The 27,118-nt window shown below is 42.8% G+C and overlaps 1 protein-coding gene across 1 annotated transcript in view; it reads right to left on the bottom strand.

Annotated features, from left to right (window-relative positions):
* The window catches only part of INPP5A (inositol polyphosphate-5-phosphatase A), a 633,009-nt gene that overhangs the window by 20,876 nt on the left and 585,015 nt on the right, over positions 1-27,118 (bottom strand). The window contains exon 13 of the mRNA XM_077453801.1: positions 4,448-4,559. Coding sequence (XP_077309927.1) covers positions 4,448-4,559 — 112 coding nt within the window. The remainder of the gene's footprint in view (positions 1-4,447; positions 4,560-27,118) is intronic.

Below are 27,118 nucleotides of genomic sequence, written 5' to 3'. Positions count from 1 at the left end.
CATTCATTACTGCATGCTATCAGGCGTCAACGTGCCTCGCAAGCGGTGGGCAACCTTTGGTGTTTTAGGGCTCAGAAAGCATAAAATAACATGATGGTGAGGTAACCGAGCATGGCATGATAGATGGTGTTGCATGAAAGCGGTTTACAGCCCCATGTCTGTACAATCTGTAACGCCTAGAGTGAAAGGCTCGACATGCTGTGTGCTAATTTGTGAACACCATCCATTCTCCAGGAGAAGACAGGGACATGCGTGGCCGATACAATCTTGGCTTTTTTTTTTTTTTTCCTTTCTTTAATATGAAATCTAGCTGGATCAGCACTTAAGCCCGAACAAATAGATCTCGGGGTCTTCTCTTTAATGAGCTGCAGAGCCTACACTAAGGGCTTATTCACATCCTGCACATTATCAAGAACTTTGAAGCCTTCTCCGTTACATCGTTTTAAAAGGACCTATTCAAACCAGTGCAGTGAATTGCAGTGCACCATAAAAAAATAAAAACCTGACTGCTGCTTTATAAGTGGCAATTATTATGTATTTGCTACTCAAATCTCCTGAAATAAATCCTCAATGTGATGCACAATAATCCATGCCAATGAGTGTTGGCGCATACATTTCTCTTGTGATTCCGCACTAACCATTCCATACAAGTCACACTTCATGAACTAAAGCACATAGGGTAAGGAATTAATTTTTGTGTTAGCCGTGTTCAGCTAACAAAAGCATGAATATGTTCACTTATGAAGCATTGAGCTGTATAGAGATCAAACAAACTCTAATGGCGTGTACACACGACTGGACTTTTTGACAGCAAAGGTCCGACGGAACGAGTCCGTCGGACAATTCGATCGTGTTTGGCCTCCATCGGACCTTTGCTTGCCAAAAATCCGGTGGACTTTAGAAATAGAACAGGTTTTAAAGTTTCCCGCCGGACCGAGAAATCCGTTCGTGTGTATGCTAGTCCGACTGACAAAAACGGACGCTAGGGCAGCTATTGGCTACTGGCTATGAAGTTCCTTATTCTAGTCCGGTCGTACGTCATCACATTCAAATCCGTCGGACTTTGGTGTGATTGTGTGTGGCCAAGTCCGTTCATTCAGAAAGTCTGTCGGAACTCCGCGAAAGTCCGTCAGGAAGACTGTTGGACCTAGTCCCTCGAAAAAAGTCAGGTCGTGTGTACGCGGCATAAGGGGCCTGAGCCTATGAACAGTGCCCAACTCCACCAACTTATTTCCATGCAATTTTTTTTTTTGTCCTTACATCCACAATATACACCCCTGGATATACTGTAATCTTTCCAAGGACACTGTGGGGGTTATTTATGAAAGGCAAATCCACTTTGCACTGCAAGTGCACTTGGAAGTGCAGTCGCTCTAAATCTAAGGGGTAGATCCGAAATGAGTGGAAGCTCTGCTGATTTTATCATCCAATCATGTGCAAGCTAAAATGCTGTTTTCCTTGCATGTCCCCCTCGGATCTACAGCGACTTTACTTCCATGTGTACTTGCAGTGCAAGTGGATTTTCCTTTAGTAAATAACCCCCCTGTGTATAAGAATAGCGCCCAACTGTTCTTGATTTCGAGGGACTGTCCCTGATTCGGAACAATGTCCTCTCATTTTGGTCTGATCTATACAGATGTATATAAAATGCACTTTTTATCCATCAAAAAATATTTTCCAGTGCTAAACCTTTCATCTGAATCCTAAATTGCTGCATTTGTAAATTCCAAAAGCCAATATAAAGGAATAGTAGTCGTTAAAAAAAAAACGCATTTGTGGGTTTAACCAATCTTGTTTTTCTGTACAATTCTCCTTTAAGGGGGCATGGCAAGGGGGTGTGTCCTATGCCTGCATACTTTTGCTGATAGGTATCCCTCATTCCCATCTCAAAAAGTTGGGAGGTTTGTACAAGTGTACAGTGCTTCTTGTAGAAATATAGACAGATTTAGGTTAGTCTCTTGTTACTGTAAGCAACCCCATGGCTACAGCATCAGAAGAGAAGCATGGGTGCATGGTTTGGTTAAGTGTGAGCAACAGCCCTGGGATATCAAGGTACAGTAAAACCTTGGTTTGCAAGCGTTTTGCAAGACAAGACTTGATATACAAGTAGCGTCACAACTGAGTATAAGAGGGGAAAAAAGGCGCCTCTAAGTGTAGCAATATGGTTACATTTAATGAAGGTAAAACATTTAGCAAATCACATGGTTGATGAGTAAAAGAGGCACATCTAAGTATGCAGGCATCTGGGGTAAAACTGTCCACATAGACCATCATCCACACCGCCATCGAAGGCCTTCCCTTCCACGCTGCGCGCCTCGCTTTCAAATCGCTGTACTGCAGGGTAGTCTTCCCGGTCATGATTGCAGACCGACAGCGATGAAAGCCGGCGGTGCGGAGGATGGTCTATGCGGACAGCTTTATCCCGGATGCCTGCATACTTAGATCTGCATCTTTTAATCATCAACCACGTGAGTTACTAAATGTTGTATGTTCAACCATATTGCTACACTTAGAGGCGCCTCTCGTCTCTTTTATACTCTGTAGCTCCTGCTGAATTTTGCTTTCAATGTGGATGAACATTATATGGTTAAAGAACCAAAGCAAATCACATTGCTATAATCTTTTTATATAGACTATAAACTGAAGAACCTCTGAATAAATGGTTGTGGAATGAATCACCTGAGCTTCCATTATTTCTTATGGGGAAATTTGCTTTGATATACAAGTGCTTTGGATTATAAGCATGCTTCTGGGATGAAATATGCTCGCAATCCAAGGTTTTACTGTATTATAAACTAGCCTTCCATTATTTTATTTTTTACCCTGACACATGCCATTCTCTTATAAGTTCAGCATCGGTGTGCGCATAGGGTGTGCCCAGGCACACCCCAATCACCCCGTGTGGCACCGATTCACACTGCTTCCTGGTACCCCCTGTCTCCCTGCTGCAGTGCTACCAGCTTTCCTCCTTTCCCCATGGCTGCTGTGGCAGTTGTTTTAAGAATTGAGAGCAGGTGGAAGGGGGCAGTAAATATTTAATTTACCAGCCCCTTCCTTTTCTGAATAAGCACAGTGTGTGATCTGTACCAATCTCACCTGTGTTCATTGTAAACGATGCTGCTCAGCACAGAGCACTTCCCATTTCTTCACTGTCCAGTGCAGCTGAGGCTGCAGAGAGAGGGACTGGGAAAGCTCTGTCCTCAGTCCCTTTCTCTGTCTCAATAGGGAGACCACAGGGGTCGGTTTAGACCCTTGATATTTCACCAAAGCCCCCCAAAGGGGTGCGCTGTTCTCTGCAGGCCCCTCCTCCCCTCTTCTCCTTCTCGAGTACGTGACATCATCTGAGGTGGACAGGATAGGAGGAGGAGGGGCCGAGCGGGAACAGCACGCCACTGAAGGAGAAATTAAATGTGCTCTGAAGCCAGAAGAAGAAGTCGGTGCTGTGCCCTGTCATGGCCCCGCCCCATGTCATGTGCCCTGTCATGGACCCCGTCCCATGTCATGTTGCCCTGTCATGGGCCCCGTCCCATGTCATGTGCCCTGTCATGGGCCCCGTCCCATGTCATGTGCTCTGCCCCATGTAAGGTCCTCTGTCATGTGCTCTGCCCCATGTAAGGTCCTCTGCCATGTGCTCTGCCCCATGTAAGGTCCTCTGCCATGTGCTCTGCCCCATGTAAGGTCCTCTGCCATGTGCTCTGCCCCATGTAAGGTCCTCTGCCATGTGCTCTGCCCCATGTAAGGTCCTCTGCCATGTGCTCTGCCCCATGTAAGGTCCTCTGCCATGTGCTCTGCCCCATGTAAGGTCCTCTGCCATGTGCTCTGCCCCATGTAAGGTCCTCTGCCATGTGCTCTGCCCCATGTAAGGTCCTCTGCCATGTGCCCCGTCCCATGTAATGTGCCCCGTCCCACGTAATGTGCTCTGCCCCCCTGTAATGTGCTCTGCCCCCCTGTAATGTGCTCTGAACGGATCAGCTCTGCAGAAAAAGAAAGCACCAGTTCCACAGTAAATAGGTACGTTTTAATATTTATTCTTTTATTTAATGCTATTTCTACAAATATTTTTTGTTATCAACAGCTCACTGATCATACCATTGTTCTGTGAGCTGTAGATGTGAACATTATTTCAGGGGTTCTTCAAAATCTCAAACTTTTTGTCAGGGGTTCCTCCAAGGTAAAAAGGTTGAGAAACACTGACTTACACCATGGAGTTCCACCCATTCTACTTTGTCTGGAACAGTATCAGTCCCCGATATGCATTTTTAACGCAAAATGCATTAAAATCTCCATTTCGCTCACCAAAGGAATACGACATCTGGGTAGATGGACCCTTAAAAACACTGACATTCCTATGTTGACGATTGGGGAGAGAAATGCTTAAATACTGCATTATACATTCATTAGAATGAGTAGCTCTACAGATTCAGCCTTATTCCCAGCGGAGTCTTACCTTTAAAAGAAGTTCTTTAGCAGAGTGTGACATTAGAATTCGATCGCACCATGCTGGACATCGTGTATTCATGTATTGCTTCCCCTGACTGCTGTCTTCACTGTATGGATAACTAGGAAAGAGTCAATACAAACATGTCAGGCTCTGCTGTCTACTTGTCAGAGGTGCTCAGTGTGCTGAACATACAGACATATAGACATCTGACTAAATGGACAATGTTTTTAAATAGCATGACTCAGAAAAACCCAGAGATAGGCTCTGGTCTTCTGAATCCTTGTCTTTGAGCAATCTGTATTTATCAGCACAGAAGAAAAAAAAAAAAAAAAAAGAAGGAGGACATTTACATTAGGAATCCAAAAGCAGGTCTATATGCATTTTAACCACTTGCTTACTGGGCACTTAAACCCCCCTCAGTCCCAGACCAATTTTCAGCTTTCAGCGCTGATGCACTTTGAATGACAATTGCGCGGGCATACAACACTGTACCCAAATGAAATTTTTATCATTTTTTTCCCACAAATAGAGCTTTCTTTTGGTGGTATTTAGTTACAGCTCGGAGTTTTATTTTTTGCTAAACAAACAAAAAAAGATGCAAAAAAAAAAAAAAAAAAAAATCATGTTTTAATAGTTTGTTATAAAATTTTGCAAACGGGTCATTTTTCTCCTTCATTGAAGTGCGCTGATTAGGCGGCACTGATAGGCTGCATTGGTGGGCACTGATGGGCTGCATTGGTGGGCACTGATGGGCTGCATTGGTGGGCACTGATGGGCTGCACTGGTGGGCACTGATAGGCATAGTTAAGGCGGCACTAATAGGCACAGATAAGGCGGCACCGATGGGCACAGATAAGGCGGCACTGATGGGCAAAGATGGGCACAGATAAGATGGCACGGATGGGTGGCACGGATAAGTGGCACGGATGGGTGGCACGGATGGGCACTGATAGGTACCACAGATAGATGGGACTGATGGGCACTGATAGGTGGCACTGATAGGTGGCTCTGATAGGTGGCACTGCTGGGCACTGATGGGCGGCACTGCTGGGCACTGATGGGCGGCACTGGGGTGCAGCACCTTTGAGGCAGATTTTGGGTGGCACTGTGGGTGGCACTGCTGGGTGGCACTGTGGGTGGCACTGTGGGCACTGCTGGGTGGCACTGTGGGCACTGCTGGGTGGCACTGACAGGGGGGCACTTACTTTATTTCAGGATGGCACTGCGGGTGGCAGGTGGGCACTGGCAGGGGGCAGGTGTCCGCTTAAATTGCTGGCCGTGATCGGGACTGATGTCCCGAACACGGCCGCCGGCGATCGGCTTTTTTTTTTTCTCCTCGCGCTGTCAGCACGAGGAGGAATACTAGCCGATTACCGGCTCCGTTTTATCACATGATCAGCTGTCATTGGCTGACAGCTGATCACGTGATAAGGGGTCGGGATCGACCCCTTACACGGATCGGTGATCAGGCGAGTCTCACGGACTCGCCGATCACAGAGCGCGCCGCGCGCGCCCCTCAGGGGGCGCGCAGGCCGCTCGTATCCGGGATGACGTCAATAGACGTCGTCCCGGAAATGTGGGTCCGCGCTATTGCCGTCATTTTGCAATAGCGCGGTACCCAAGTGGTTAAAGAGGAACTGCACTCTGCTCACATCATTTGTAATAAAAAAACATCTTTTATTTTCTGAAGCTTCCCTCCAACCCTGCTGCATCAAGTGGCAGAGCACTTGGATGTCCTTGATGATGCCCTGGGGGAGGGGTGAAACGCGTCAACGTATTTCCAGTATTGAGAATCAATGATGCTACTTCCGGTTGCTGTGGAACGCACGCTGAGTGTGCGGACCCCGGAAACACGCTGATGCCAGTCTTATCCATACGTCTTGTGAGTGATATATGATAGCAGCGCAGCTTGTGTATTGATTGGTGGCACTTCACATGTATAGGTTTCTTTTCTCTTTAACCTCGGTATATGCATATTTTCTTGGGATTCCTTCAAGCACCTGTGGATTTAGCCTCTGGATATTCCATATATCTCCATCAAGTTTTAAAGCTCTCCTTGACCCCCCGGACTGAAAAGCTGAGGGTCCAGCAACTCTGGTGAGTGAGGTTACCAGAGGGTACCAGCACCCCAAGGATTTGAGTCCTTTTCAGCGTTGAAAACATCACTAAGCACTTTAGATTTGTTTAGTATGGCTATTTAAATCAATTTTTGGTTTATTATGGCATTATATGATTAAGCACAACATATGTTATAGCACTTTTTTTTGTATAAGCACTTTATTCCGCTAGCGCAGTTTTTTCACTTTGTTATTCAAGTGGGAGAGCAGGACCTTCTAGCGGAAACAAAGATTTCGAAAGGTCTTCCAAGCCTTTATCAGTGGGATCCATAAACACTGGAGCATCCTCAATAAGTACAGTCAGTTTTTTTTTATTAAGCCAGGACTTTTGGGATGAGCAAAGAGCTTATTAGAAGTATTCCATTCTACGAAGATAAAAGGTGTTGCAGAATTTGTCTTTTATAGTCTTGGGGCCTTTTAGGAATCCCTGACTGGTAACAGCACTAAAAGACAGGGTGTATAATTTTAAACGCGGCTTGCAGAGACAGCATCAAAATTAGCCAATATGGTATCTTTGAAGCCTGGGTACCAAATCAGATGATTGAGGCTCCTCAAGAACAAAATCATCCAACAAGGATTCTTGAAACTCTGTCAGACATGTCCCCAGGAGAAGGCTTATGCCATGCACACACGGACGGAAATTCTGACGGAAAACGTACGATCAGATTATATTGTCGGAAAATCCGAGTGTGGGCTCTACCGGACCTTGAGCAGGATCTCAAATTTTCCGACAAAAATAAATAATTAAATTGGGCTTTTTCCGATCGTTTGTAGAGAATTCCGATCGGACAAAGTGCCACGGATGCTCAGATCAAATTACGAGACCAAAGCTATTGGCTACTAGCCTCAACGTAATCCCGTCATAATGAACAAACGCCATCACGTTCCAAACGATCGGATTTTCCGACAGCTTTGTCCGATCATGTGTATGCAACACCAGGACAAAATCTGTCAGAAAAAGCCAATGGATTTTGTGATCGGAATGTCCGAACGTGTGTACGGGGCATTGAAGGCTGCAACAACTGCAGGAGCATCTGAAAAAAAAAAAAAGATTCTGGAGGGAAAGGCATAAAAGTCGTCTTACAAACCCTGTTAAGTCAATCACAGTTGCAAGTTGACCTATAAAGTGCCCCGAAAAGCCACATTTCATGCAGACACTGAAATCTTTGGTCCAACCTGGGTCCTGATGAGGCTTCCAAGGCATCACTAAGTAAACACTGATCTGTATAGCTGCATAGAAAGCAGCATGTAGATGAGGTTTTGAATGAAGAAAAATATCTTGGAGGAAAAAAAAAAAAAAAGAAAATGGCTAGGCGTAAACTCTTCTCAGATAAAAAAAAAAAAAAAAAAAAAATGATGTCCATTCCCCTAGGACAGTGATGGCAAACCTTGGCACCCCAGATGTTTTGGAACTACATTTCCCATGATGCTCAACTACACTGCAGAGTGCATGAGCATCATGGGAAATGTAGTTCCAAAACATCTGGGGTGCCAAGGTTCGCCATCACTGCCCTAGGACATTAGAAAGAACTGAAGCATGGCAAGAGTGGCTGCACCTGGCTGGCCAATGGCCTTTTTTTTTTTTTTTGCCAGTTTCCAAATCCTTCTGAATTCAGCAGTATACCCCCAATTGTGTCTGAACAACTGAATCCTGTATCCCTTAATGAAAAATAAAGTAAAAAAAGCTTGCGGCCTTTTGCTTTTAAGCATATATGGTAAATGTACTTGCTTTATCTCATGATGGAAAGACAGTCATTTGTGTGATGGAAGGCGAACAAAAATTATCATTTATACAGATAATTCATTTTCACAGACATATTTCAAAATAAAATTAAAAAAAAAGAATAAAAAAAAAAAGATCTAAAATAGGTTTATTAAAAAAAATAAAAAAAAGATCTAAACTATACAATGAAATTGCTATTTTTAAAAAAATCTAATGGCCATAGGCAATATTCAAATTACTGAATGTTTAGAGGGCATTTAGTGGTATATGATACCATAAGCATTTTGCCACAAAGGATACGGAATTTCTTAAATTATATTGGCGTTAGCCACCTGATATACTGTACATATAGACACTAATGATATTACGGTTTAAGAGAGAGAGAGATGGAACATTAGAAAAGACACGCTATTATTTCACATACATGGATAAATGTAACAAAACAAGGCACAATGTTAGAGATCAGTATATAAACAGTCAATTTACTGCAGATAATCTGCTGTATTTGTGCTAAAGACATCACACAGAACTATTTACCTGCAACATTGGCAGATCCTTTACAATGACAAAATGTGTGTTAACTATTACTGTGTACACTATTCAATTAGACTAGATTAAGTATTGAGCTGCATGTCCCTGGAGAACTTGAGGACTGGTTTAGTAGTATCGACAAATGATCGGTTATTTCTCAGCTGATTTACAATGCAAAAAAAAAAAAAAGTTGAAAAATAGGTTATCTAATGTCTTTTGAATGGAAGCCATTTATTATCTTGCCTGACACGTTTGCACCTGATAAAACAAACTAATTGTAATTATTTTACAGCACTACAATTTCCACCTAAGCCATAAAAACTATAGAAATAAAATGTTTCAGAGTTGCTAATGCTCTTTAAATTCCATCAAGCTTCTTATATTGGAATGAATAGCCCTACGATATTTTAGGATATTTTCATTTTCCAATATTCTTTAAGCTACATTTTTTTCCGTACTGTCCTTTAGCAGAACTCTTTGAGCTCTGAGTCTAATTTGGTAAAAATTTTTTTTTTTTTTTATATCTTTAAAAAAATAAATAAAATTAAAATTTAATTAATAAGATATCAAGAGTACAAGCATACAACAAAACAAAAAGGTCACAATAAAAAGACAGTCACCCATGCAGGGGTTGCTATAACCAGTAGCAACCTCTAGGATTCTGGAGACCAGGTTGGATCTTCGCAATTGGTTCTGGTCCTAATGATAGAACTTCTTGCAAAACCACAAGTGGAAATAAAAGGAGAGTGTCCCCGGTACACTCCATTATATACCTCACAAATATAAGATGCCAATGATACAGAGTTGTTAATCATAGTGGCTGTGGTAGGGTCAGCCAGCCATTTAGACCAAACTTCATCATACTTCTTGGGGCAACCTCGATTAACATAAGTATCTATATACACATATGTATATAAAGGCAAATTGACATTAACCAAGTGTTTCCAAAAAGCAAGCGAAGGAGGGGGGGGGGGGGGTCTTTTTCCATGACATTGTGATGGCCTTGCAGGCATAGTAAAAGCATTAAGCTAAACATGGTCCTCCCTGCCACCGTGGGAAAAAATTCTTCCACCAATCTTTGGTTACAATTTTAGAACTATACTTCATACTTAATTAGGAGATTTCACATCCTCCAACAGCTCGGCACACATCAATTTGGGGGGGGGGGGGGGGGAACCTGCAAATATCTGCTTGTGTGATGTTGAAGGAACATTCCATATACCACTCAAAGTTGTGCTATCAATGCAATGAACAGTAGTGGGTGAGGATACAAAGAGCCCCATGTAGATTTTATTACATAGGCGGGCATCATACTTTCATGCCTGCACCGGTACACCGAAAGTGAAGTGTCAAATGATAATTTTACGCATATGTTGGGAGATATTAACCAAAGGTTTGCTCAACAAAAAAGGACCCTTTCTAGAAGAGTGCAGAACTGATGTCATACTGCTGGAAAAAATATGCTCTGTTACAGTCCATACCAGGGAGGAACAATGGCCCCTTATTTATATTAACACAATTTTTTCCCCATCTTTGACTAGCCTATCTTAAAGCCTTTGTTAACCCAACACTTCATATTTCAGATATGTGCCTGCTGTACCATGTACTTGTATAAGAAAGTAACCTGTTCTCTTTGCATTGCTTCCTTTGTGTAAAATCCCTGGTGTTCCTGCCGGTCCCTCCGCTTTCCTATTAAAAACTGACCACGCTAAGCAGAAGAGCGCACCGTAGACAGTTCTCTAGCTATGCTGGGAACTCTGTGTGCACTCCTCCAATGATCAGACTTGTCCTGACACGCCCTCTGCTGCACAGCCATTCATTGGGAAGCTCAGTGCACTGCTGCTTCTCCCCCCCCAGCTCTTATTCAGCTGAAAACCGAGGAAATGTGATCACTTATTAAAAAAAAAAAAAAAAAAAGTTTTTTTTTCTTTTTATACCTATACTAAAATGTTTTGCATTTAATTTCTATTTTAAACTTAATGGGTTATTTTTCAAGGTGTTTTATGAAGTTCTAAAACATTCACAAATTAGTTTCATAGGTACAATACATTTTTTGGAGCACAGCAATTTCCTTTGCCCCTTCACATCAACTGTAGTGTGACCTCTGTCCCCCCCCCCCCATAACAGTGTCCTCTGCCACCCATAGCAGTGTGCTCGGGCCCCTTTACATCAACCCCTCCCAACAAACACACAGCAGTGTGTAGGTAACACTGTCCTACCTTTCAACTGGTGTACAGCAGAGTGGAGAGTGGGAGGCAACACAGTACTGGGCGGAGGGTGGGAGTGGGAGTGGGAGCTGTCCAAGTTAACTTTTCATATTAACAAGCCGGCAATTAGTTGCTAGGACCGCCTGGCATCCTAGCAACCAATCACCTGCTGGTTAACTTGAAGGGTTAACTGAGGTAGCTCCACCTACCATGCTCTGTCCAGTACTGTGCTTCCTCCCACTCTCCAGTGAACGTGGCTGAGCAGGAAAGGCAAAGCGGGTATGTGTTCACGATCGACAAAATCGAACTTATTCCTCTCAGATAAGTTCCTAAAAGTGGCGGCTGGTGGTATTTTTGAGGGGGTGGCGGCAAATAAACACCCCCTTAGTCATGTCACCCGCACCCCCCTCCCTTGATTGGTCACCAACCCCGCATTTACCCCATCTCGGTCGCGGGCAACACTTCCTCTGGGCGTCCGCTTTCCCTGCGTCTCCTCCTCTTTGACATTAGGGTGGCTTCTGCCCTAGGTGGCGTCTCCTCCCTCCTCCTCCTAGGCCAATAGGATCACTTCTCCTTTCAGCCTATCGTGTGACAGGTCTCGGGTCAGGACCGGCTTACTGATTGGCCGGAAGGAGACTCAGGAAGACAATAGCGAATATTCATTCATTAACGCTATTGTCACACAATTACCCTTTTTAAAGCCTATTAAAACCTCTGGCTCTAATCATGTGCTTAAAACAAAACATTGGAATCAATGCGTCCAGCATGTAGATTAGGGGCCAGACTCACAGATAGGGGAGAGGCGCCTCTGCGCCCTGCATTACGGGCCACCACTGACACTTTAGATCTTTTTACCCATGTGTAAGGGGGTAGTTCTACCCACTGACTGTCACAATAATGTATCGTCATTTGTTAAAATAGTAATTTTTAGGGGTTCCCTGAGACTGCAATAGTTCATTTCAAGAGATCCTTTTTGTTGAAAAGCTTGAGAAAGGTTGGTGTAGGGTGTTCCCCTTTTCTTTTTTTTCTGAAAAGATGAACTAACCCTTTCAAAATTAATGGCTTTGTGGTAAAAAGCTACCATGCAATCAGTATGCAAATACAATAAAATTTATTTTAGATGCACCTTCCTGAGGAACCCTAGTTGAGAAACCCTGCCCTACACCCTTCCCCACCCCCCACCCAAGTAACATGATGTAGTGGTCCTTGGGTTTAAAAACTGCGATATCCCTTTCTCTTTTTTCTCTAGATTCACCTATAATTTTTTTTGTTCCTGAATAGATGAACTTTAAAAATAATCAGTTCTTTAAGAACAGAGTAAAATTTCCTTGTCACTGATATCAACTTTCATAAATGTTTCATTGTGCGTTTTCGGTTTTGCAGATTTAAAAAATTACAAAACCTATTTTAGAATAGATTATAGCTTTCATTTAAATAATCAGGTTCCTTATACCATCTACAGCTATTAAATGTAGATCTATGTGGATTAGTAGGAATTATTTTCCTAATACTGGAATGAAATGTGAAAACACATTCAGTCTGCATGTGAGATATAATAGAAAGAAATGGCTTGACGCTTCAGCAGAAACTTATTTACCACCCTGCTTGGTGCGATAATACAACAGCACTCTTCCAAATGGGTTTACAAGCTCTAGCAACATTAAAAAGGCATTAGCTGTGGCAAGATGCCAAGAGCACTGTATTGAGTTGTATTGTAACAATTTATTGGTATCAGTACCTTTTCCACCTCATCAAACCTTACAAGGTTCGCCTTCAAACGTATTATGAAAATTCAGTTTGCTACCTGACTGCAACAGAAACTCTCAGTGTATCAACTGGTCTATGAAACAATTTCCAGGATGAATGTCTCTCTTTATGTATTTGGATGGTAAAAAATAAAGTAATGAAAAGTATGGTTTTGTTACATAATAACATAGTTCACATTAACTCTTACCGTAATGCTCCAGTGTTACAAGAGATGCAAGTGAAGTCACTTTATTTAGTGGGCTTAAAGTGACATTGAACTCTACTTCAACGCTGTAACGCCCCGTACACACGGACGGATTTTCAGACGGAAAATGTTCGATGGGAGCTTTTTGTCAGAAATTCCGATGGTGTGTAGGCTCCATCTGACATTTTCCATTGGAATTTCCAACACACAAAATTTGAGATCTGGATCTCATATTTTTCAACAACAAAATCCGTTTTGAAATTCCAATCGTGTGTACACAATTCCGATGCACAAAGTTCCACACATGCTCGGAATCGAGCAGAAGATCTGCATTGGCTATTGAACTTCAAATTTTCTTGGCTCGTTGGACGTCCCCACGCTCTTGACATTCGGAATTTCTGACACTGTGTGACTGTGTATGCCAGACAAGTTTGAGCCAACATCTGTCGAAAAACTCCCCACAGATTTTGTTGTCGGAATGTGCGATCGTGTGTACACGGCATAAATATATTCAAGTATGTATTCTTAACTCAAAGAAGCACTCAGTCTCCTTCAAATCCTCCTCCTTGGTGCAGTAATCCAGCTTCCTGTTAGAGGGTGGCCAAGTTTGTTTTCCATGGTCCCACTGTTGGAAGACCGTAGCCACCTTCTCTTGCTCGTTCTCAAGAAGGACTATCATAGCCCTCAATTTTTCCACTTGCCTGCTCACATTTGGTGAGTGGAAATAAGCTGAGGGCGAGTGTTCCAGCCCAGCTTGGGGGGGAGGGGGTGGTCTGCTCGGCCGGGAAGGCAGGCTGGCTCGGGTTCAGTCAGCTTGGGCTCTTGGGCAGGGAAGGGGCGAGCAGCTGGCCCGTTTCACACTGCATGGCTACATGAAGGTGCCTTGCAAGGTGGGGAAGCGGGAGGAGAAGAGGATCCTGCCAGGTCCACAGCAGAATCTTCTTATCCATGCAGGATGCTGGCGGGGGCAGGTAAGTTATAGCTGCTCTTTTGCAGCAGCTCCACTCTTTCAGAGGATGTGTGGGGAAGAGAGCTCTGTACTGGAATAGGGGAAGGGGGTGAGCTCTGTACTGGGGGAGAACTTGGGAGTAGACAGTTCATCCCTCAGACCTGCACTCGGTACGTAGCACAATCCTCAACTCTGCACGCAGTATGTAGCGCACCCCTCAAGCGGTACGGAGCACACCCCTCAACCCTGCATGCGATACAGAGTGCACCACTCAGCCCTGCACTCGAAACATAGCGCACCTCTCAACCTTGCACTCGGTAACATAAGAAGGCAGAAAAACAAATTGAAAAAAAAATGTCATGGAGTATATTTAGAGAAAAGGGATTTGGTGTCCCTTTAATGGCCTAGAGTGGGGTCTCATGGAACCATGGGGTTCCTTCAGAGGTTGCTAGGGGTTCCTTGAACTATGAAGAGTTTCTACCTTCCAATTACCACTGATATCAATCATCTTGTGATAAGGGGTACAGCTTTCCCACTGGTCAACAATGTAAGCTTATCTTTCTCCCACTAACCATTTATATAAGGGGTTCTTTTGCCATTGGCCACCAATGCATGGGACCACAACACGAATTACCAACATAAGAGGGCACTTTTCCACTGGCCATCAATGTAAGGAGTACTATAATTTTCACAGTTGCCATTTCTTTTCTGGCCATTATTACAATCTGTTCCATTTTAAGAATGTTTTCTATAGAGCAGGGGAGTATTAAAAAACTCTCTGCCCTAAGTATCAAATACTGTACGCTAGATACATAAAAGAAGAATGTAGTGTATTATATATACAATTTACTGACCATGCAAATATGACATAAGCTAAAGATAAAATTTAGTAGGGCTTACCAAGACATGAACACTACCATATTTATCGGCGTATAACACTCACTTTTTTAGGCTGGGTTCACACTGCTGCGGGGGGAGATCCGGATGTGATTCGCACCGCAAATCACATCCGATCTCCGTAGCGATGCGAGTTCAGCCATACAGATAGTATGGCTGAATTCACATTGCTCCCGCAGCAAACTCGCACGGGACCCTTTTTTTGGTCCGCAACAGAATCGGATAGCATGGGGGTTCACACCATGCGATCCGATTCCTGTGCGAGTCGGCAGATCGCACTGCGATATGCGGACGGATCTGGGGGTGTCATTAAAATATCATTGACACTCCCAGCCGTCCGCATAGGGCAGTGTGAACTGCCGGCGGGAGTAATGCGATGCGGGAAAATGCCGCGGATTCGTGGCGTTCCCGCATCGCAGCGGTGTGAACCCGGCCTTACCCTGAAAACAGAGGGTAAACCGTGCCTGGGTGTTATACGCGGATATCAGTTTTTTCTACCAACGGGAGGCGGGGATTGGGTGGCCCTCGCTGGTTGTACCTATTGGGAGGGTGTCAGGCCGCCCACCCACCTCTCCTGGCCCAGCACTGCCAGCACACTCCAAACTCCAGAAAACACCACTCCCCCTCGTGCCATTTTCAATGCAAGTCCAAGCCTCCAAATCCCTCCACCGACACTGCTTGTTCTGGCCGCTCTCCTCCTGCCGCTCCGCCACCTTCTCAAATGTAGCTTTTGATTGGAGGAGAGCGGTCATGTGACAGTCAATGAAAGAGGAGAGGAGTCATATGACTGGGTTCACGGCGCCAATGGAGGTATTCAATAGTTCCGATCCACAAGGAGTGACAAAGGAGGAGCGGCGCATGAGAAGAGCCCGGCAGCGACATCCTCTACACTCCAAAACATGCTGGCAATGCCATCCCAGGAGTCTATACGGGGGTCTGTGTATTACGCAGGGGGCTCTGGAAAGTTTTTTTCCTGAAACTTCCCTCTTAAAGTTAAGGTGCGTGTTATATGCCAATAAATACGGTATTTCATGGATTCCTCCTTTTTTTGTAAAATGTTGAGAAAGGTTGGTCTAGCCCAAAATATGTAGAAGGGTGTATAGCTATACTCAAGCGGTAGATATGAGATTCATGATGGTAGAATACATTGTGCTAGTTCCTACTTTTTATGTACACTCCTGTCCCGACAAAGGACATTAAAATACAGTGCGATTCAAAAAGGTTGATGCTGTGCAGGAAAGAAAGATTCACCAGTGTCACGCTGGCTTCCTTGATCACCACTCCCAACACCCTGGGACTTCTTTCTGTGGTGGTGCACCAAGGACTTTGGTGTATATCCCCCAATGGCACAGGACCTGAATGACCTGAGAGGAAGCATCACAGAAGCAGTGGAACCAATATTCGAGGACCTGCTGGCCTGGACAGAAGTAAAGTACCGTCTCGACATTGGTCGGATCACCAACAGGGCTCATATCCAACATTTGTAGTGCAAAGGTAAAATTTGGACAGTTAATTATTTTTCTTCATGGTAAATAACATTATTGCTATTACAAGAGGGCTAATAAGCCCCTGTATGACAGCATAGTGCTGGTGACAGGTTCCCCCCCCCTAATGTCCCCTTTGGACACTTTTGAAGCTAATCAAGCACAGATCATGACAGCACAAGCTGATCACTTCCGGTATCATTCTTCACAGGGGAAACCAGTGTACACCATTCTCCTGCCCCCTCTCTGTCCTGACAATGCTATCATGATCCAGGCACCTAGGAAGGACATGTCAGCTTGAGACACATGGCAGTGAAGGGGCAGCGGTACCTGCAAATGTGATCAAGCAGCTTTATAGCCACCTGAATCACTTCTACGAGAAAGTTGACAGCCGGAAGAGAAAATGTAAACTCCCGGCTACTAGAGCAGCCCAGTTTAAATGTCAGCGTTGCCAGTAGACATGTGTGATTCGTTTCGTATGAAAATAAGACAAAAAGTAAAGTTGGCCCAATTTTATTTTTTTTTTTTTATATTGTGAAAGATAATGTAATACATGTAGTACATTGATACCCAACATGTCACGCTTCAAAATTGCGCCCGTTCGTGGAATGGCGACTAAAATCTCCAAGTGACATTAAAAAAATTCTATGGGTTGCATGTTTTGAGTTAGGTCTGGAGCTACAATTATTGCTCTCACTCTACTGATCGTGGGGATACCTGACATGTGTGGTTTGAACAACGTTTTCATATGCGGCCGCTACTCATGTATGCGTTCACTTCTGCACGTGAGCTCGTCGGGACGGGGCGCATTAAAACATTTTTTTCATTTATTTTACCTTTTATTTTTACACTTTATATATTTAAAAAATAAAATAAAAATGTCACTTTTATTCCTATTACAAGGAATGTAAACAGCGCTTGTAATTGAAAAAAAGCATGACAGGACCTCTTAAATATGAGATCTGGGCCAAAAAGACCTCACATCTCATATTTACAATAAAATGCAATAAAAAAAAAAGAAAAAGTGGCATAATAAAAAAAAAAATGGTCCTTTAAAAGCTATGGGCGGAAGTGACATTTGACGTTGCTTCCGCCCTGCAATGGTATGGAGAGGGTTGGGGGGCCATCTTCCCCTCACTCGTCTCAGTGTCACACAAGGGACAACATCCAATCGCCTCTGTAGACAGCCCGGTAATCGGCGGAGGGCACCGAAGTGCGGAGGGAGGGGCCCTCTCCCGCCACCGATAAAATGAATCTTGCGGCGAATCTGTTGCAGAGACCACTTTTATCTTAAAGCAGACAACCCACTGAAGAAGAGGATACTGGGGTTATGGCAGCTAGCTGCCTTAACGATATTCCTCTTCAGAGTACTGACATATAACGACGGTGGGCGGTCCGGAAGCGGTTAATTTAGACATCAAATTTTGATTTAATTTTAGTTGTAGTCTTGACTAAAATGCCACTTTAGTATTATTTTTATTTTAGTCATCTGAATTGTTTTAGCTTTAGTGGTATTTTAGTCAACTAAAAGCTCAATTTTAAAGCATTATTTAACCATTTCTCTAGAATCTCTAAACTCATTAAATACTTGGAGTAAAATTCTAACATTATTTATGGTATTAAGGTTTGAACATGCACAACAGGCCATTGTGATATACTGTATAACGAGTTGTTAATTTGAACGTCAAATTTTCTATTTTGTTTTAGTCATAGTCTTGACTAAAATGGCATTTTAGTTATATTTTAGTCAACTAAAATAGTGTAAATTTTGTCAACAAAAATATTTTCTTTGATGAAATTTACACTTGTAGTGACCCATTTTGATTACAGGAAGCTCTTGCACCAAGGAAATTGTTCACACAGGATTACTGAACAGATCTGGAAGAAATACAAAAAACACACCCCCCCCCCCAAAAAAAAAACAACAACACAATTTATACAAAATAAAAGAATATGCATGAATTTAGACAATGTTTGTTTCATATTAAAGTAACCATATGCACCTCCCTTTGGGAGCAAATGTATTACTATATATTTTCTCTAATAACCAACAGGAATACATAATTCCAGGTTAACCTTTTTCGCATTTAGTAAGGTTGGGAGTCTTTCCAAACTTCTTACTTTCTGGCAGAAATGTGAAAATGCCCCTTCATGTTGCAGATGCACCAATAGTGATGATTTACAAAGACTGAAGCAAAGATATGAAACCTGTTTGGATGGTGCACACAGTTGCTGCACTTTGTTTTCAGTACTCATTTGCAAAAAGTTTTTGTAAAAGTGTCATATTTTCGAGCAACTATGCATAACTAAGAATTCCTCTTCGTACAGCCAAATAAAAAAAAAAAAAAACATAGAAAAATAAACAAAACACATCTGTTAATTAGAAGGATCCTAGTATGCTGCCTATTTAAGTCAATTCACAACAAAAACACATGATCAGTAATAATAAGGTACAGTATATTTGGGGACAAGAGGCCTGTGTAATATATAACAGATCTTTGTGCTCGAGTCCCATTGTCCATCAGAACACAACACAATGCACAGTCCAGCTGCTGAAGTAAACATGTGCCGGTGGAATGTCCGTGACAATAAAAAAAAAAAAGTCTGCATGCGTTTAAAGCTGAAAAAAGGAAAAACTATAAAAACAACAATTACTGTAATTTTTTCTATTTTTCATTTTATATTAAAAAAATAAAAACGCAGTATTTAATATAACTAGTATACAGTAAGCAGGGTGGATATAAAACAATGATTAAAAAAAAAAAAATTGGATTCTTTTTTTATTTGAATCGATTTTTTAGATTTTTATCAAATTATTTAAAATTCTTTTAGCGTAAAAAAAGAAATAAAAATAAAATAAAAATCGATCTACAGATTGTTTTTCTATTTAAGATACATTAATAATTTAGTTTATTCAGCATGAAATGACGCTTGGTTATGTAGCATGAGGCTGTATATATTCTGCAATATTTACATTTTTGGTAAACTGCAAGCTGAGATAGCATGCACTGCATTGATGCAGTCACAATTTCACAGTAACCATTAGATAAAACAAAGTTCGGGAATATTGCTTTATCCCATTGTTTTGTAAATCTATGTACACTACAAACTGTATGATTGAATCGGTTCTGATATCACTGTTTTACTAACCTGAAGGCTTATTATTCTAAATAGGAAACATTAATTTTGTTTGAAAATATTAAAGATTCTAACCATCAGTAAGAATAAGTCCTTACATTTGTAAGAATAAGTCCATACACCTGTCACTTCAGATCCATCATGGCAGCACCTGTTAGCAGGCATCCACTCACCTGCTGCCACAAAATCCCTCACCTTGTTGTGTCACTGCCACATCACCAGCCATTCCATTAAAGTGAATGGAACTGTCGGCGAGCCAACGGCGGGACAGGCGAGGAGCCAACGGCGGGACAGGCGAGGAGCCAACGGCGGGACAGGCGAGGAGCCAACGGCGGGACAGGCGAGGAGCCAACGGCGGGACAGGCGAGCTGCCAACGGCGGGACAGGCGAGCTGCCAACGGCGGGACAGGCGAGCTGCCAACGGCGGGACAGGCGAGCTGCCAACGGCGGGACAGGCGAGCTGCCAACGGCGGGACAGGCGAGCTGCCAACGGCGGGACAGGCGAGGAGCCGACAGGTGAGGAGCCAACGGCGGGACAGGCGAGGAGCCAATGGCGGGACAGGCGAGGAGCCAACGGCGGGACAGGCGAGGAGCCAGCGGCGGGACAGGCGAGGAGCCAGCGGCGGGACAGGCGAGGAGAATTTAAATCGAGTTGATTTAAATCAAGCTATTTTACTACTGATTTAAAATCGAGTTGATTTCAATCAAGTCCACCACAGCAAGCACCCAATTTTGCCTTCATATCAGGCTCCTATACATTCTTAACATGAGCTTGTTTTAAGCTCTTGAAGTCCAGGTGGTTTGTATACAGGAAGTTCCATGATTAGCAAGTGGTTAAGGAAGATCTAAAACCCAAATTTTCTTTTCATTTTGAACAGAGGGGTGACATTTTTAAAATTTCTGTAATTTTTTTTGCCACCTGTGTCCCTTTCCACTTTGTTTTCCTCGTCTTGCAGATTCCAAAGGGAGTGAGTATATCATTCCAACATGGGGGAAATGTCCACTTAGACAGTTTTCATTGGTTCAAGTGTCCCCTATTGGAAGATTAACTCTCTATTCCTGTTTTAGTGGCTATTCAAATTTTTGGATTTACCACCACTTTCCTTCCTGGTGACATTGGTGATTAGGACAAATAAAGAAAGTGAATCCCTTCGGACAAAAGTCTGATGCTTTGTCTGCGGAAAATCTGATCGTGTGTACGCTTTAGAGATCGAGGCCTTTCCTGACCTGCTCTCTGGCAGTAAGGAGTTGAGTCTAGATCAGAAAATTGGATAAAAAAACAAAAATACGCTTTCTAAGCAAACGTATGATAATCTAATCATTAGTACAGAGCTTTCAAGAGCTGATCATGACAGTCTGTCTGAAATTATCTGAAGGGACAAACAAAAAAGGTCTTGCACGATACCAGATTGTACGATTTTCGTTTAATAAGTAACGTTTTTAGCCGAAAAATACAATACAAATACATTACATCACTTCCAAATTCTTATTCTGTCACGCGAGAATTTTCCTAACTTTAGTAAACTCTTAACTGGTTCCTGAACGGCTTGCGTACATTTACTGTGGCACCGATGTGTGAAACCCAGTATATACACGGGGTTCCTTTAAGAGCACGGCTGGGGACCCGATGCACGTAGCTGGCGACCGCGTGCACGAGCATTAGCACGGGGATTTGTGAGTGTAAACACACAAACCCCTGTGCTGTCAGGAGAGGAGACCTGTTTGTTCCTAGTAAGTAGGAACAGCAAAATATCTACTCTCCTACTCCTATCCCCATACAGTTAGAACACACTGAGAGAACACACATTTAAACCCTTGATCGTCCCCTAGTGCTAGCCCCTTCACTACCAGTGTCATTTGCACAGTAATCAGAGCATTTTTATAGCACTGATCACTATATAAATGTCAATGGTCCCAAAAATATGTCAAAAGTGTCAGATTTTTCCACTGCAATGTCGCAATACCGCTAAAAATCGCAGATCACTGTGATTACTAGTAAAATAAAAATGCAATAAATCTTTCCCATAGTTTGTAGACGCTATAACTTTTGTGCAAACCAATCAATATATGTTTTACCAAAAATATGTAGAAGACTATATATTGGCCTAAACTAATGAAGAAATTTATTTAAACACATTTTTTGGGGATATTATACCAAAAAAAAATTATTTTTTCAAAATTGTTGCTTTTTTGTGTATAGTAAAAAAAAAAAAAAAAAAAAAACCCAGAGATGATCAAATAGCACCAAAAGAAAGCTCTATTTGTGGAAAAAAAAAAAAGGACGCAAATTTTGTTTGGGTACAGCGCAACTACCAGTTAAAGCAGCGCAGTGCCAAATTGTAAAAAGTGCTCTGGTCAGGAAGGGGGGGGGGGGGGGGGTGTAAAACCTTCCGGTGATGAAGTGGTTAATTTTCAATGGAGACTAGCATGCTAAAAAAAAAAAAAAGAAAAACACGACAATAATTCCTCCGATAAACTCATTGGGGGTTATTTACTAAAGGAAAATCCACTTTGCACCGAAAGTGAACTTGGAAGTGAAGTCGCTGTAGCTCTGAGGGGGACATGCAAGGGAAATAAACAGCATTTTAGCTTGCACATGACTGGATGATAAAATCAGCAGAGCTTCCCCTAATTTCAGATCCACCCCTTAGATTTAGAGCGAGTGCACTTCCAAGTGTGCTTGCAGTGCAAAGTGGATTTGCCTTTCGTAAATAACCCTCATTGTGTTTACCAGGCTTTAGATCGGCTACCATCTGTTGGAGTGCCTACATGTAAGTGGATACTTTTGCTTAACAATAAAGTTGCGTTGTATCATTGATTAGAGGCTTTTTTTGTCCCTTCCTCGCAAGTGGCATGTGGATGTCCTAATTAAATCGGTCAATTCCTATAGAATGATCTACCTTCCGATATATCGACCATCTCTGCAGAACTCCATCTGTTCATCCATGAGTGGACTTTTCCCCATTGTTTTTTCATTACCACTATTTTAATCCTTTTTTGTTGTGGTTCCTTCACATAGCAATATGTCACATCACACGCATAATTTTGGCTTAGGTGCGTTTTTTTTTTTTTTTTTTGTGCGTCCATCATTTGTTCACGCACATTACCAGGCTCCTCTGGATGACTTTAGTTGCTTACATTCCTATCCAGCTTCCCAGTCACTTGTTTAGAGCTGTGGCGCTGGGTTGTTTTTTTGTTGTTTTTTTAAAAGGGAATGTAGCCACCACATTTAATAAATGGTAAGCTGCAATATATAGCAAATGTTTGCTTTTGGGTTTAATACTGTGAAGGGTCAATAAGGAATCCTGCCTCTGCGATGCATAATGCAATGCATCTTTGCAACAACAGGATCAATTTTGGTTCATTCACGAATCATCCCACATAGGAAATCATTAGGTCTTTTTTGACCCAGACTTTCCATATACTAGGCATCTGCTGTTACTGAAATAACGCACAAAGTATCCTACAACATTTCATTCATGTTCGTCGTTATCCGGCATCTCTACTCCAGCCTCTGGCTAGTATAGAGCCGGTCTCCTCAGTCAGGGCCACTGTTAGAAATGATAGGGCCCTATACAGCCTCACCTGACGGGGCCCCCTCCAACCCTACCCTCGACCCCACACTTGGCCCTGCGTCAAAACAATATGCAGTTTTGTCACCGTTTATATATGCACAGGGGAACGGGGGGCTTTAAAAAGGTTTTAAATTTAATTTTAGTAAATATTTTTTTTTTTTGTATCGTTACCTTTTTACAGCTCTATTAGTGCCATTATAAGGGATGAACAACATCCCTTGTGATAGGATGGGCTGTGACAAGTCCTCTTTATGGAGCGATCTGAGGTCTATCAGACCCCAATGTCTCTCCTCTGGCCTCCAAAGCTGCTGATCAAACCAAGATCAGTTTCATCAGATGCTTGTTCAAACCTGTAATGGCTTGTTTACATGACAGAAACCGGAAATTATGAAATCCTCATCGATTCCGGTTTCTGACATCAGGAACATCAGTTCCTCTCACTGTGCCCCAGAAACTGAATACTGCTGGTTGCATTCTTACCAGGCTCCCCCATCGCTTGGGAGAGCCTGGTAAAGGCAGTGGCGGAAGGGACCCCCTTCCCCCACCTTTAACAGTAATCCAGTGACTTAGGCACTAGAATTACTTATACTTTGTGCAAAATTGCTGGGGCTAAAGAATGATATGGCAGTCATTGCTGCAGCAATGACTGCGATATCACAAATCCAATCCAGCGATGTAACGGTACATTGCTGGGCGGGAAGTGGTTAAAGGGGATTGTTTTGGGGGGGCTCAGCTGCAAATGCTTACTGCCCCCCAAACACAAGTATAAAGTAGCATCTCAATGTGTCATGATCATCAGCATTGAAATCACACAAACAAAATCAATACAGCGCTTACAGTTGTGATTATATTGGTGATAAACAACAAAAAATTTAAATAAATTGTCAATATGTAACCAAAAATTTTTACCAGGTTTGATAAAACAAATAGAGGCCGATAGTGAAGTACTGTTACAATACAGATTTATTGCACAATCAGTGGCACTTACGAGATTGCTGGTAATAACAGGCATAGGACAAAGAATGAGCTCTCCTGGGTTCGCCGCAAGCTCCGTGGAGGGCAGAAGTGGCGTCAAAGGTTGGAAAACTGGAAATGACGCCACTTCCACCCTCCGTGGAATGCACGCCGATCTGTGGCGAACCCGGGTGAGCTCATTCTCTATACTTCAGCACTTTCTATTTATTTAGGGTACCTTAGCACGTTGCAAGAGAATGTTGCATATTGACAATGTATTTAATTTAAATTTTAGTTGTTGTTTATCACCAATATATCACAATTGTATGCGCTCTATTGATTTTTGTTTGATATTTTTGAGGTTCCAGCACCTTGTGGACAGCAGCTGCAGCTTCTTATCGCATACATGATTTTCACGTTCACAACATAGCGTGAATATTTATGGTTTAATTAAAATCACACAGGCAGCACAGTCTGCAGATGCCTTATCCGTGTGTCACATGGCTGCTGGGGGCACTGACTCTTATGCCCCGTACAACCGATCAGACTTTCCTCCAACAAAACCGTGCAATTTTGTTCGAAGGGTGTTGGCTCCAACTTGTCTTGCATAAACACAGTCACACAAATGTTGGCCAACAATTACGAATGTAGTGTCGTACAAGACGTATGGCGGGCCGAGAAAAAGGAATTTCAATAGTCATTCTGGCTCGTACTTGATTCCGAGAATGCGTGGACTTTTGTAAAATCTGACAAGAAAAGTTTGTTGGCAGAAAATTTGAGAACATGCTAGCCAACATTTGTCGGCGGAAAGTCCGACAACAAATGTTCGATGGAGCGGATTTTACACCAACAAGCTCACATCCAACACTTGTTGTCGGAAAATCCGATTGTGTGTACACGGCCTAACACTCAGTACAGCCATAAGTTAAAGTCAGCACCCTAACAGCCATGTGACACACTGACAGACCACCTGCCGATTGTGCTGCCTGCCCTGTGTGATTGTAATGCTGATCATAGGACACAGTGAGGACCCTATCCTCTATTCTTCACTCACTGTGTACATTGTAGCCATGCTGTCCTCCTGCTGCTCCCTGTCAGCTGCTGAGCCGCCTCACATCATTTTCGGCACCGGAGGAGGGGAGACGGGAAAAGAGCAGAGCATTACTGTATCCCTCCACCAGGGACTATATGGCAGCAGATCAACGTGGGACTACAACGCAATGTACACATATGCCCTGAAAATTATGGGAAAAAGTCCCCCTACCGCACTCACCGACTGAGCCTCTCTGTTGACCTGATGGGGCCCTGAAAAATGTAATTGCAACCCCACATATGTAAAAGTGTTTGAGAAGTACTATTTTTTTTTTTTTCATTGAGAAACTGTAATTCTGCTCGGGCCCTCTTGTGGAGCTGATGGGGCCAGGCCCACTACAACAGGGCTGGTTGTATTGCCCCATCAGCGGCCCCGTCCTCAGTCACAAATGGGCAACAAACGTCAGACTCAGTGGACTACTCTGTCTTTTCTATGTTTCTAAATAAGATGTCTAATGTGAAGCCCAACTCCTTAGCCTGAAAGCAGCAAAGAATTGCATCCATGGCTTTAGAAAGTGTTGTATGGTCACTCATACCCACAGAAGATTACTGAATGAGTGGATGGACAAATGGATGTTCTCCTATAAACAGGTCACAAACATATTCTCTTACACATCCAGCTCATTTTAAAATGTATCACTGAAACTATGGTCCACTGCAATACAAATTATTGCAGTTTTGCCTCTACACGCATATACATACCTCCCAACTTTTTGAAATGGGAATGAGGGACACCCATCAGCAAAAGTATGTAGCCATAGGACACACCCCTTGCCACATCCCCTTAAAGGAGAATCGTACAAACAAGATTGGTTAAACCCACAAGTGCTTTTTTTTTTACCACTACTATTCCTTTATATTGGCTTTTGTAATTTACAAATGCAGCCATTTGGAAATCAGATGAAAGGTTTAACACTGGAAAACACTTTTTGATAGATAAAGTGCATTCATTTCAGTCTGATCTATGTATGAGGGACAAATGAGGATGAATTAGGGACATTGCTCCAAATTAGGGACAGTCCCTTGAAATCGGGGACAGTTGGGAGCTATGACATATACAGTATAATGCTTCCATTTGGTGGGAAGCAATAACTATGTCACACCTTGTAAAAGCGGCTAAAGAAATTTCTCAAGCAAGACATTTTAGAGATGGTTAAATAAATGAAATCAAAGGCAGGCATGTGTGAACTAAGTAGCTGCGAAGTGTCTATCTCATTCACAGCAAATCAGGTAGACAAACACAGGCCTGTAAACAGAGGAAGAGTACAATGTGTTAAACAGCTGCTACTTCTGAATGTTACATGAAAACCATAGTGACCTGGCTAACAATCCGTTCTGCCATAAAGAGGTCAGACAGACAATTCAATAGTGGAGGGTAAATAAGACTTGAGCAATAACACCACACACTATTGTGGTGGAGGGTGAACAGGCTAATGTCTTCTCTTTATGACCCATTTTGTAAATGTAATTAATATATCCTTGCTGTAAGAGATGGATTTCATATTTCAGTTGTGATTCAAGTAGCAGCTCAGTCACAATTTCCAGGGTGAACCAAATGTTTAGAAAAGGGCGGGTGTTCATCTACAGTAGGATAGAGCGCTGTAATGATATATGTATAAAAAAAGTATATACCGTATTTATCGGCGTATAACACTCAAATAGGGGGAAAAAATCGCGGGTGCGTATTATACGGCGACAGCGTACCTCGGAGGAGAACGAGTGCCGCCGGAATTCACGGAATTCTCGGCTCTCACGTCTCACACACAGTTCCGCCTCCGCCACCGGCTTTGGACCAGTGACCTGTTCATCACAGGAGCTGGTCCAATGCCGATGGCAGAGGCGTGACTGTGTGTGTGACTGACTGAGCCGAGTAAACAGGAGATGGCGGCTCAGTGATTTCCTGCGAGAGATGGTGAGGCTTAATCAGGCAGCGGCATTGATGGGGGAGATGGGCACAAATCAGGCTGCATTGATGCTCACTGACCATTATTTTGCTACAAAGTGCTTTTTTCCTGCAACTTTCTGCAACTTCCCTCTTAAAATGGGGTGCGTGTTATAT

The sequence above is a fragment of the Lithobates pipiens genome, unplaced genomic scaffold (assembly GCF_037356315.1).
Source record: "Lithobates pipiens isolate NorthernLeopardFrog02 unplaced genomic scaffold, aLitPip1_a1.2 Scaffold_25, whole genome shotgun sequence".
In the NCBI taxonomy this organism is placed as follows: domain Eukaryota; kingdom Metazoa; phylum Chordata; class Amphibia; order Anura; family Ranidae; genus Lithobates; species Lithobates pipiens.
This window is presented reverse-complemented; position numbering and strand designations above follow the sequence as displayed.